General features: G+C 34.1%; 1 protein-coding gene across 2 annotated transcripts; it reads right to left on the bottom strand.

Annotated features, from left to right (window-relative positions):
• Nucleotides 1–671: 671 nt before the first annotated feature.
• Nucleotides 672–12,661, bottom strand: LOC106074174 (arpin-like). Of its 2 annotated transcripts, none has more exons than XM_013234905.2 (6): nucleotides 12,448–12,656; nucleotides 8,577–8,664; nucleotides 8,297–8,429; nucleotides 7,817–8,029; nucleotides 6,963–7,123; nucleotides 672–1,905 (listed from the first exon to the last, which is right to left on the bottom strand). In XM_013234905.2, exons 1-6 carry the CDS (start codon nucleotides 12,546–12,548, stop codon nucleotides 1,897–1,899), a joined length of 705 nt encoding a protein of 234 aa, XP_013090359.1. In that variant the 5' UTR covers nucleotides 12,549–12,656; the 3' UTR covers nucleotides 672–1,896. The 2 variants fall into 2 exon arrangements, with proteins under 2 accessions (XP_013090359.1, XP_055880915.1); XM_056024940.1 differs by lacking the exon at nucleotides 672–1,905 and adding an exon at nucleotides 1,978–2,487 and having other exon boundaries at nucleotides 6,842–7,123; nucleotides 12,448–12,661.
• Between the last annotated feature and the right edge of the window lie 261 nt (nucleotides 12,662–12,922).

Raw genomic sequence — 12,922 nt, 5'->3', positions numbered from 1 at the left:
GGCTTTTTCAGAACACGAACCAAAGGTTTGTAACTCACTCCACATTGATCTCAGACAGACAACATTCTACCATACTTTCAAGAAAAAATTTTTTTAGATTTGTTTATCATTTCAGTTCTCGTAGCTCCTTAAGCCTACATTTTCTTTGTTAAAAGCGCCGTATAAATTGAATTATTATTATTACTTTTCTTTGGTGTAGTTTTGCAAACTATTTAAAAACTACAGTATGAAAAGTGTAAAAAATAATTTTGAGATTTTAAAAAGTTGATCAGTGCCATTAAGTGACAAAGAGAGTAGGCAGCAGAGCTACAACTAGGCTGTAAAATCAATCACTTGTAGTTAATATATTGAAGACCTAAAAGTGAAATAGAGCGTAGGCAGCAATGATACAAATAGGTTATAACATCCATAAATAAAGTTAGTATAGTGAAAGCCTTAAAGTGCCATAAATTACTAAATAAAAATTCTGAATGCTTATAATTGCAAACTGTTCTACAACTGTATCACTAAATATGGTAGAAAGAAAAAAAAAGAGATAAAATCAAAAGACCAAACTGTGATGTCACTGTGTCAGTTGTAGAAAAAAAAAATGTTCAACTTGAACAAAACATTATTATTATTATTTATTTTTTTTTTAAATTCTCTGTGATAAAAAGACCAGCAACAAAACATTTTAAGTTTGAATTTTTTTTTTATTTATCCAGTAGAAAAATTACTGATACAGCAAAAGATGGAAAAGCAATAAATTAACAATTTATATGAGAACTATACATCCATGAGTATTTTATAGCAGCGAAAAAAAAAAAAAAACTATTTATCATACAATATTTACACAGACCATCATCATATAGTGGTATAAAAGTAGCTAATGGAGATAAGTCAGTTTGAAAAGGAAAGAAGGGTCAATGCCAAGTCCAAGCTTCCACTTTTGGAAAAATAAACTTTTTTTTTTGCCCTTACATTTGTTCAAGAAATGACATTCCACACTTTAAAACACACAAGTTCATTTGCATTGGCCTCAGAAATTTTGGACCTCTTGCATAAATATGTGACATTTCAATGTGATGAATGACAACAGAAAACATTCAGCTTATATTTCATTATTTCAAGCATTCACTTGTGGTGTCATTCAATAAAAGCATTGATTTACTAATTAACTAATATGTTAAAAAGCTGTGCATATGACTTACAAACAAACGACTGCCTGGTCATATGATCTGCACTCTGGACAATTGTCTCAATGGGCTTCAGTTTGAACCCAGTCATCCCCTGTCATCAATCTATATAGGTTTGGGCTATGTCATAATAATCTTCATTTCTGAAGGATCATCTGACAACTTACAAGACTGCACACAGCCTTATTGTTTCAGTGCATGCTGGTCCAGTCCACTAAGAGGTTTACAACTCTGCAGATGACCATTCTTACTGCCCAGCAAAAGATTTTTAAAAACATAATCCCATGATGCTCTAGCATTATTATTTCCATTCATCAATGGTAAAAATTAAGGACAATGGTTTTAAAAAATATAACAAGAAATCAAACTAGTTGATAGATTTAAATAATAAAAACACTCGGAATGTTATTAGGGATGAAACAATGCTAACTCCCTTCTCCTTTCATGGATTTTTATGTTAGGCAGTAGTCAGCAGTGTAGTTGTATATCTCAAATAAATAAACCTTAACAACCTTCTGTAAACAGCTTTGAAAAGGAAGCAAGATAGGAAGCTATTTAATTTTTGTTCTTTTGCAGATCATGGTTACATTGATGAGGCAACAAAGTACAATATCCCTATCTTATCTATACAAAATATAGTAGAGTCTGTACAAATGATATTGTTTTTTTGAACTAAATTTTGATAAAGTTCATAAATATGTCTCTTTATTTCTTTTCACATTCAGTCATCCTAATGAGAAAAAAAAAAGATTTTAATAACAACCATATATACTCATTTAAAAATATTTTGGTTTTAGTTTTAAAAAACTAATGATATTGAAAAGGAAATATTTGCAGAAAATGAAAAAATTGTGCTCAATATTTACACTACAATGTAAAAGGAAATATGATTGTTTGCAAGGACAGAAAAAGACAGGCAATTTTTCTTGAGAAGCAGCCGGTGTGGCATAAGCCTACATTAGGTGTCTGCTTTAGGTAGACAGTACTTAAATGAGACTATGCACCAGAGAATTGTATCTGAATCAACAACTTGTATGTTGTTATCTGAAATGTTTAACTGAACTAAACCTTTTTTTTTTGTACCGGTATTCATAATAAAAATTCTAGGAATATTTTGATTACAAAAAAAAGAGTATATATACAATAATGTAAATGCAGAATAAACGAGTACAATTATTTAAGGGGGTGAAACCTGACATATTAAACCTTATGAATACTAAAGGATTAATTTGCCTTAATGTTATCAAACAAAGTAAATATCAACCAGTACTTAATTGACTAATAGTTTAATTTTTTTATTTATTTATGTGTTGTCTATTCCAATTCTTCTTCTTCTTCATCGTTCTCATTGTTATGTTGGAGTGTTCATATGACTAGACCAATACATGAGATGAACTGCGCAGTGGTTTCCAAATCAGGGAGCTCTCCATATAGTTTTCTTTCTATTGGGGTGATTTGGGGCCAATGTCTTATACGGGCCTCTTGGTAGAGAGAGCAGTTTTGGAGGACGTGGTCGGCATTTTCTGGTGATACTCCACATGGGCAGATTTCACTGGTTCCAATTTTGAGCTTCCGGAACATGTGTTGTCGCATTCTGTTGTGTCCGGTCCTGAGTCGAAAGATTAGACGCTGGTCTTGTCGGGATAGCTTATAGTAAGCATCATCTTTCTTGTGATTTGGATGGGAGCTCGTCCATTTCTCATTTATTTTATCTACAATTAATTTCTTCATTTCTTCTGGATAGAGAGCAGAGTTTACTTGTGAGTTTGTTCTCCCACTCTTGGCGAGTGTGTCAGCCTTCTCATTTCCTGCTAGTTGTATGTGAGCTGGTATCCATTGAATGACAGTTTTTTTGCTGTTGTGGTTGAGCTTTGTGAGTGCTGTTCTGAGGTTTTTAATATAAGGGGAATCAGAGTTTTGCAGGCTTTGGAGGGTTGTTTTTGCGTCTGTTAGAAAGACAATCTGACTGTGAGGGGAACTTGGATGATTTGCTAGCATGGTAGCAGCTAGTGCTAGTGCTTCCCTTTCTGCTCTGTGACTGTCAGAGAGCTCTCCAGTTGCAAAGGATTTTTCTAGTTTTCCTCCATCTGGCCATTCGATAAGTATTCCAGCTCCTCCATTTGTGGTGGCTTTATGGGATGAGCCATCCGTGTAAACTCTGATCCACTGATTGCTAGGGTAATTGGTATGTAGAAAACAGTTCACTATTTCCTTGAGCTCTGTTGGTCTGTAATCAGATTTTCTTTTTATGTTTTCAATATGGTCCCTTATAGTAGGAAGAGGGCTTTCGTCCCAGGGTGGAGATTCATTATAGTGTATCGAGGATTCCAGAGTAATTTTTTCAAGTTGGTGTTTCTTTTTTAGGTTTAGAGATTCCTGTATGAAATTGGTCCTTTTGAGACGGTTTTTTGTGCCAGTTTTGTGGATTTTTGTTCTGAGTGGGTGCCTCTCCAAGGTTTCCAATTTTGTGAATTGGGAAAGGATTTTTATTTCTCTTCTTTCATCCAGAGAGATCAGGGCAGCGGTTTCCTCCATAGCTCTTATGGGTGTTGTTTTGATTGCTCCTGTCATTATCCTTAGACCAATATTTTGAACCTTGTCTATTTTTCTAAGGTTGGTTTGGGCTGCTGAGCCCCATGCTGTGGCACCATATTCTAGTACAGGTCTTACATAACTGGTATAGGTCTTTTTCAGGATGTTGTGATTTGCTCCCCAATCTGTGCCAGCTAATTTTTTCAAGAGGGATAGTCTCTGGATGCCTTTACTCTGTGTTTTATCTATTTGGTTTTTCCAGGTTAGTCTCGGGTCATAGGTGACTCCAAGATAAGTAGGGCTGTCATTTTTTTCTAAAGCTTCCTTATCTAATGTTAATTTTATTGTTTGTTGTTTTGTTGACAGTGAGAATATGGTATATGTTGTCTTTTTTGTGTTAATGGACATGCCCCAGTCTTTGGACCAATTATTGAGTTTATCAAGAGCATCTTGTAATCGAAATTTCGATGTTCCTACATATTCTTCTGTGCTAATTAAGGCAAGGTCATCTGCATACATGCTGCTCTTAACTTTTTTGGGTAGGTTTTGATTTAGATCGTTTATGAATATTAGGAAAAGTGTTGGGGATAGGACTCCTCCTTGGGGGACACCATTTTTTATACCCACTGTGTGGCTTCTTTGTCCTTGCATGCAAACTAAGGCTTTTCTATTATTTAGGTATTCCTTTATCCAGTTGTACATTCTGTGGGATATGTGATGCTGGATTAGCTTGAGCAAGAGACCTTGTTCCCAGACTTTGTCAAATGCTTTTTCTAAGTCAACCCACACAATTGTTGTTGGTTTCTTTTCTTGAAAGCCGTCTTCTATTTCTTGTGTGATGAAGGCAATTTGATCTTCTGTTGATCTGCCTTTTCTAAAGCCAGCCTGGGCTTCAGTGAGTAGGTTATTTGACTCAAGGATCCATGTCAGCCTTCTGTTTATCACTCTTTCCATCAGTTTGCAGGTACAGCTAGTGAGGCTGATGGGACGGTAGCTATCCAGTTTATTTCTTGGCTTGCCGTGCTTTAGTATAGGGATCATAATGGCTTTTTTCCAGATGTTTGGAATTCTGCCAGATTTCCAGCTAGCATTGAATAATTGTAGCAGTTTTCTTTTGGCTTGAGGACCCAAGTGAAGAAGCATGTCATTTGATATTTTGTCTGGGCCCGGGGCTTGTTTTGGTTTGAGGGCTTTTAGGGATTCATCTAGTTCCTTCATTTTAAGATTAGTGGTCATTCCCAAGGAGTAAGCTGGATTGTTTTCTTTAAATTTATCCTGGATTTCTGAGTTTACATCTTTATTTCTACTTTCATTAATTTGTATTTGTCCTACGCTTTGGAAAAACTTAATGAATTCATTTGCTGCTTCTTGGCCTTTCAGGGGTTTGTTGTCCTTTTCTATTACTATAGGAGTTGTTCTGTTTTCTTCCTGGTTGAGACATTTGGCTATACGCCAGAGTTTGTGGCCATCTCTATCTACGTTTAGTTGTTCTGTTTTTTCATGCCAACTTTTCCTCATGGCGGAAAGGTAATTTTTCCTGAAAACTGCGTTAGCTGCTTTTAGATTTATGTTATTTTCTATACAAGGGTTATTTTCTACTGTGTTTCTGGCTTCAATAGTGGCATTGTGGAGTTGTTGAAGGTGATCAGACCAGTTGGGGATATAATATTTTCTTGCTCCTCTAGGAATTGATTCCTTAGCTGCTAGGAGTATTGCTTTGGAGAAAGCTGAGAATGACTTATTAACCTGATTTGTTTTGCAGTTTATTGAAGTTGTATATAGGTCTGTGAGCTTTGAGAATAGGTGCCAGTTGGCTTTTTTGTAGTTCCATCTGGGGATGGTGGAGTTTTCTGATATTTTGAAGGAGGTATCGATACTGATCAATATGGGTCTGTGGTCGCTGGTGGCTAGCTGGTCTGCAACTTCTCTAGTGCACTTTTTGGATAAGTTGTCTGTTGCAAAGGCTAGATCTGGAGTGGTTGATGTTAGCCAGGCTCTTGAAAAAAAGGTTGGTTTGTCCTCAGGTTTATTTAGCAAGATAAGTCTGTTCTCTGCTTGCCATTCTTCAATTTCTTCTCCCCTGGCATTTAGGTCTGGGTATCCCCAGCTCTGAGAGTGACTATTCATATCTCCTAAGATTAGACAGTCTTCTTGGTCAGGTATTTGAATGTGGTCAATCTCTATTTCCTTGTCTGGTGGGAAGTAGCAGTTAAATAGATTAATATTTCCATCTGGGAGAATTAGCTTAGTTCCCATTATTTCTGATTCTGAGGAGTTGGGCATAATTATGTCTGTGGTAGGGATATCATTTTTAATGAGGGTGAGGATTCCTCCTTTGGGTCTGATTTCTCTATCTTGTCTGATGCAGGTGTAGCCTCTAATGGAGAAACGAAGATTACTGTTCAAATGAGTTTCTTGGATGCAAGCTACATCAATTTCTTTCTCATGCAGAAATATTTTTAGAGCTTCTTTTTTCTTTTGGATGCCCTCTGCGTTCCATTGTAAGATTTTTAGACTTTTGGTCTTGGAGTGTTGGCCAGTAGTATTTACTTTCTTGTCCCTGCTCCTGGCTCCACAGGCAGAGATAGAAGAACCACCAGCTCGCTTGTGTGGGCTCCTTCGAGGCGGAGAGCCCGGCCCCCTACCTGCGCGGCGGGATTCCACAGGCAGGACGCCACATCTATTAGAATCGTTACTGAACTCCAACATAGATGAGGTTGCGTGTCAATGTGTTATGCGCCAGGAGGCCCATTGACTCCGACTTCAGCCTGCTTTTCTTTCTGGGTGTGCTCCCATAACCTTTGATCAACCAAGATCATCTGCAAGGCAGCAGGTGTTTATTTTCGGAGTTTTCTCTCCTAGATGAACTGCTATCCCTAGCTAACGGGTTTCATCTACCCGGGTTTAGAGTTAGAGCGCCCTATACTCGCTTTTTGCAATCATTTCCCTGGATTTCTGAGATGTTTTTAGTAAATATTCTAACCACTGGAATACTTCACCTCATCCTCCATGACTGCAAACCAGTTGGTCCGCGGCTGTTTATTTGCTATTCACAGCTAACCCTTATATCTAAGGGTCTTTCCCCTATCCGCCACCTGGGGACGCGCTTGGTAGAAGGTGGTAGCTCCCCCAAGGTCTATTCCAATGAATAATTGTGTAAAGTAAAAGTTTCAACTTGATCCGAAAATAGGTGCAGGAGAAATAATGTATACAAACTTTTGACCAGACAGACAGAGTGAATGTATTCCTAATTACCCATTCTTCCTCAGCAACTTCAGAACTTTCCACATTGTCTTTGCCGACTCCTGAAGATCCTTTCATTTTCATTATCTTATCAGTCCAGTTGCTTCCAATTTTATCATCTCCCACAAAATTCTTTACTGCTAGGTTCACCTCATCATGAATCACCAGACTTTCTGGGGAGGAAATATAGACCTAGCTTTGTTTCTGTTATTCTATTTTTATACTTTTATTCCCTAAAATATGCTACAATTGATTAAACATTCCTAATGGTATTGAAGGTAATAAAGTCTTAACTGTATTAAAGGTATAAATAAAAGAAAAAAAACTATTACCACTGATAGGCATATTAAGTACATTTTTTTACATATGTATTACATCAATCTTAAGTATGGTAGGAATTTAAGGCTTAAAAATGATAACTTCTCTTGAGGCATAACATTTGTGCTACAACTATAGTTAAAATTGTTTTTCAAGAAGTAATGACACAATGAACTACTTTCACAAGCAATTATCTTGAGGCCAGACTTGAAAAGACTTGGATGGCTGCTTGATCCTGCTATATGGATTGTTGTTAGGTCATATAGATGGTCCCAGGTACCCTGTCCGCTGACATTTTACAAAGACTTTCTTACCTACTTGAGAATATGTAGTCTACCAGACTACAAGTGATGATTAAACAAGCAGATAGATCAATAAATACAAATGGAACTCAAAAAAAAATTATAAAAAATCAAGACAGCAGTAGGTAAATGAAAGTAGCTTGTCTGCATATTTTGCAGTTATAATTAAAGGGCACTTGCCAGTGTTTTAAATTTTATGCTATCATCATTGAACATCAGACTGGAGAATTTACTTTGTTGACTCACCCACGATAGGGCTATCTCCTAGTGTTTTGATCCTAACTGACATCCCATTTGTCAACTCTATTTTCTCACGGTCCTCCTCTTTAAAGAGTAGAAATAAATCTCCATAAGATTTGGTAACAAGATCTTTTAACATGTCTTCAATATTAGAGTTGTGGATAAATGATTTCACTTGACCAAGAGACAGTTTGTCAGTTTGACCTTTGGATTTGACATCTGTAAAATAAAAGTATAACATTATTTACTGACTCATTTTTTGATATTTTAATTTATTTCAAGGAAATCAATATGAATGATTAAGATTAATAACTAAAAATAAAACAGTTTAAGCACCAAGTAAAAATTGCCTTGTTTAAAATATTAAGTTTTTAGGTACTAAGCAATATCAAATACTCAAAATAAAAAAAAAATCATTCATTTTCAAAACAAGATGCTTCAGAAAAAAAAGAAAAAAAAAAGAAAAAAATATATATATATACATACCATATGAAGAATTCAAATATCCTGTTGAGACTTTTGTAGTTTCACTAAAATTTGGTTCTATTTCTTTTCCTTCTTCATCAAACTTTCTTCTGTGAGCTTTTTCAATTTCCAGAAATAGTACAAAGTACCTTCCCTTTGGGACAAAAAAAATGCAATCAAACTATACCAGCATGTAGTATAGTGTACCAGCATGTAATAATAGTTAAAATCCTAACTAACACTAATTAATGGCAAATTTAGATTTCATAATTCTGGTCTAATATTTTTTGGAAGTAACTACCTTGGTAGTAACACTGCTATCAGAACTAGTAATACTGATTCTTGCTTGACTGATCACTTTGCCTTCACAAAGAACTCCAGGATTTTCTCTAACAATAAAAGTAGAAAAATGATCTCTTTTTAGTGGTTATCTTATAAAAAAAAAGTGCTTCTTTAAAAATATATATCAGTGCATAGCCCTAGCAGTTAATATTCTTTCTATTCAGTTTTGGGAAGGGATGGGAAGAAAGCATTTACAAACACCTCTGGTCAGTATCAGTACATCCAGAAAAGTAAAAAAAAAAGGTAGACTATCATCAGAACAGTGAGATGATGATTAAATATATTCTAATTACCAAACTGATTAGGAATCTTGAGGTCAATGCTTTGAGTTTGTGCAAATTAGAAGTAACAGAAAGTGACTTTATTTTGACTCTTAACCTGGCATTTGTTAGCCATGTAAATGTTAGAGTGACCATAAATCAGTGTGAATGGTAGAGGAGATTGATCTAAAACTAATCTAGATCTGTCAGGGCAAAAGTTAGAAAATATAAAACTGGTCATAGTTATTTGTGTTAATTCAATATTATTGATAATAAATATTTGTTTCTAGATCAATAATAACTATATTAAATACAAATTTAAATCCTGTTGTATTTTTCTTCTTATATAATATAAAACTGGTCATAGTTATTAGTGTTAATTCAATTATAATCAATAAATAAATATTTTATTCTAGATCTATAATGACTATATTAAATATAAATCTAAATCCTGTTGTATTTTTCTTCTTCTTCTTCGTTTTCATTTTTAAGTTGGAAAGGTTCAGACCAGTAATCCTAAATCTGCAATGAACTGTGATCTGTACTATAGGGGGGTTTTAGGCCAGTGTCTTGTTCAGGCCTCTTGATAAAGTATGCAGCTTTGAAGAATATGGTTCGCATTCTCTGATGATGCTCCACAAGAGCTAATCTCACTAGTCCCTATTTTTAGCTTCTGGAACATGCTTTTTAAATTTTAAATTATAATGATACTAGATCTCTAGAGTTAAAAGAATATATTCAATTTATTTAGATCTAGATCATTAAGATCATTAGATTTTGGCAATGTTTCTTACTCTTAGCCTCAAAGTGGTGCAAAGGTGGAAACAGCAGTTAGAGGAGAAGATTAGGCCAATAATTATGGAATGACAAAAAAGAACCATCGTTGTTGAGCTAAGGATAGAAACCACTATACTAGCATGGATGAAAGAAATCCTCAACAAACTTTCCACACACTGTTCCTCAAGGGACCATTTTTATGTTGGAAACCTGCACGGCTTATGTGGTACAGAGAAGCAATATGGGGTTAGTTTATCCAGTGTGGTTAGCCTTCCACCTGCCCTCTAACACAAGAGTCTTGGGATAATAGCCATAAATAATAGGAATGTTAAACATTTTACATACTGCTTGGATCTTTCCAAGACAAAAGTTTGTTCAGACAGGTGGAGCGAGCTCCCATGTCTCTAGACTAGAGTTCCAATTAAAAGTCTTCGACTTTAAACTCTTATAATTTATTGCAATTACTGTCTATTACAAAGATCACTAGATTACTAGGGTAGATCTAGATTCTTGAACTAGATATAAATTACATCAAGATCTAGAATATCCCTCTAATATTGATAGATCTATCTATATTTAATTAAATCGATAAAAATTGAAAATTATTACTAGTGTAACTTTTACACTTAGACTTAGTAAAGATCTACCTTTTTGTATTTAGTAGCTCCTAGATCTAGTATTTCTAGTACTAGATCTAGTTACAATCTAGTAGTAAAGTTGTAGGGCCTACTACTACACTACACTAAATGTCTGACAGTGACAGATGAGATCTATTATATTAGATAATTAGTAATATTTAGATCTAGCATACAGCATAAATATAATACATGTATAAATATAGAATATAGACTCTAGACTAGATCTAGAATTTAGATGATAGTCTTAGGTCTAGATAGATTTAAGATTAGAGTTTAGAGAGACCACTACTCCACTAGTCACTAAATCATAAAAAGTATCATGATGTCATATATAGTAGTTTATTTAATTCAGACATTACATGAATTCGGACAATCGCTGATTTTGTGGTCATTAAATAATTATTTAAATATTTATTATAAAACTAGCACACTGTATAATGTGCTTGTCCATTTTACAATGATTGTGATCCAATTTCCTTCAATTTAGCTTTCTTTCTATGTAAGAAAAATGAATTTCAAATTTGTTAGTCAGGTTGTTGTTTTTTCCTATGTTACCCGGATGACATTACCTCTTCCTAGGGTTAAGACTATATTTTTTGATTGGCTAAGTCTATACTAATGAGCCCGGCAATATTTATTCTGTTTTTGGAGCTGATTTATTTGATAAATAAGCCAAGTTGTTTGATTCCATACAAAAAAAAAATTAATAGGGTGTCTGAATTAAATTACGATTTTCTTACCAAAATTTATTTCGGACAGCCAGTTGAGGACATCAATGTTAATGATCTTATATTATATTTGTTCGTTTGTTGTTTTTTTAATAGAGAATAAATGGGCAATTGTTTGGAGTGAGCTTGGTACATTGAATGAAGTTAAATGCTTAGATCTAGACCTTCTAGATAGATCCAGATTTATAGAGAGAGAGAATATAGAGGATTCAGTTAGGCAAGAATGGCTATCCTAACCTGTACTATACTACAAAAGATCATCTGTATATTAGAAATTTATTAAATTAATAAACAAAAAACACAAACATTCGACACACATCTAATCATGCAAACATAAAATAAGTCTAAAAGTTGGTGCAGAAGTCACTATCCCAGTACCTAATTTTGGTAGAATAAGTGCGTTCATATTTTTATTTTTTGTGTTATGCATAAAATGAAAACATCTTAATGATTTCATGTGAGTGGCTATGCCTGGGGATCTTAAAATTTAGTTAATGTTAATATAGAATTAAAATCTGAGTTTATTGATGCCTAAATATAGAGACTGTCCGAAATAAATTATGGTGTCCGGAATCAAATAATGTGGGTCAAATTTGTCCGAATTAAATGAAAATACACGGCCTCTTTGACCTTAAATATAATAACAAATATAGGTTAGGGGTACAAATATAAGTAGTCATCCTTATTCTCCTTTAACTAAAGAAGATTTTGATATTTCATTTTCAGAAAATTTTCTTTTATATGTCGAACCATTGTAAAATAATGCAGTGTCAAAGTCAAACTTTCAAATTTGGGCCTATATAGGTGTCCGAAAAGCATTTAAACTACTCTATGTCGAGTCTAGCCTAGAGTGTCTAAGTCTAAGTCTAGAATGAATTTAGATGGAAGTTTTACCTAGATGACTAGAGTTACAGTGACTAGACTCACTCTAATTACTCTAAAGTCTAAAGCCTAGAATTTAGTAGAATGAGACACTTGACTAAGTCTATTATATATCATGACTAATTAAGATTTATATAATTAATGACTAGATTTAGATTTTAGATGACAGAGTACTAAAGACTAGACTCACTAGAGTGTGACTAGACTAGTGACTAGGGTCTAAATTATCTCTAGACTAGACTAGAGTAGAGTAAGACTAAGACTTATCACTTAGACTTAGACCTAGATGTAGTAGTCCGAAGTAGTCAGACTGCCTTAGACTTAGACTACTTAGAGTTTCTAGACTAGATGTAGTTACTTTTAGTAAGTTAGACGACTTATTAAGTTAGTTGTAGTAGACTCTACTGACTACTCTTAGAGTTAGAGACGAGAGACTCGGAGAGTTTAACTTTAACTTAGACTTAGAGTACTTAGTAGACTTAGACTTAGAGTAAGTTTAGTTAGAGTAGACTTTGAAAATTTTAATTTTAAGACTACTAACTAACTTGCTCGATTTAGGAAAAGCCAAATGGCTCCATGCTCCATTCCATTTAACATTTTGCACAGGCAAATTATCTAAAGGTTTATTGTCATATAATCGACTCATTTTACTAAATTTTAGAAATATGTTTCTTGATTTGTTCAAATTAATTTATTGTCTACTTTCGTAATATACTTCCGTGGTCATATTAAAATATTAAACTGACATATTTCTATCTTTACAAAAGAGTACTTCATAGTGGATTACATTTTGTTCTTTCTAAATTCCAAATTTAGATCTAGATCTAGATTGTATTTAAAAATATATAGATCTAACAGTGAAATAGTGTAGATCTATATAATTTCCTTAGATTCGATGAAATTAGTGCAATCGCAAAATCTTACAGATTTTTTTTTTTCTGTGATTTATGTTATGACAAAAAGAAATGATGCCTTTTTGAAGTCTTACTTATAGACACAAATCTTTTATACCTGAGATTA

Source organism: Biomphalaria glabrata, chromosome 3 (assembly GCF_947242115.1).
Source record: "Biomphalaria glabrata chromosome 3, xgBioGlab47.1, whole genome shotgun sequence".
Lineage (NCBI taxonomy): Eukaryota > Metazoa > Mollusca > Gastropoda > Planorbidae > Biomphalaria > Biomphalaria glabrata.
This window is presented reverse-complemented; position numbering and strand designations above follow the sequence as displayed.

Bases quoted from the DNA above. Each gene is read 5' to 3' on its own strand.
- LOC106074174 (XM_056024940.1), bottom strand. From the start codon at position 12,548: ATGAGTCGATTATATGACAATAAACCTTTAGATAATTTGCCTGTGCAA. The intron at 8,665-12,447 runs GTTAGTTAGTAG...TTTTATTGTTAG, and splicing joins GCTTTTCCTAAATCGAGCAA to AGAAAATCCTGGAGTTCTTT. The intron at 8,030-8,296 runs GTATGTATATAT...TTTATTTTACAG, and splicing joins ATATTTGAATTCTTCATATG to ATGTCAAATCCAAAGGTCAA.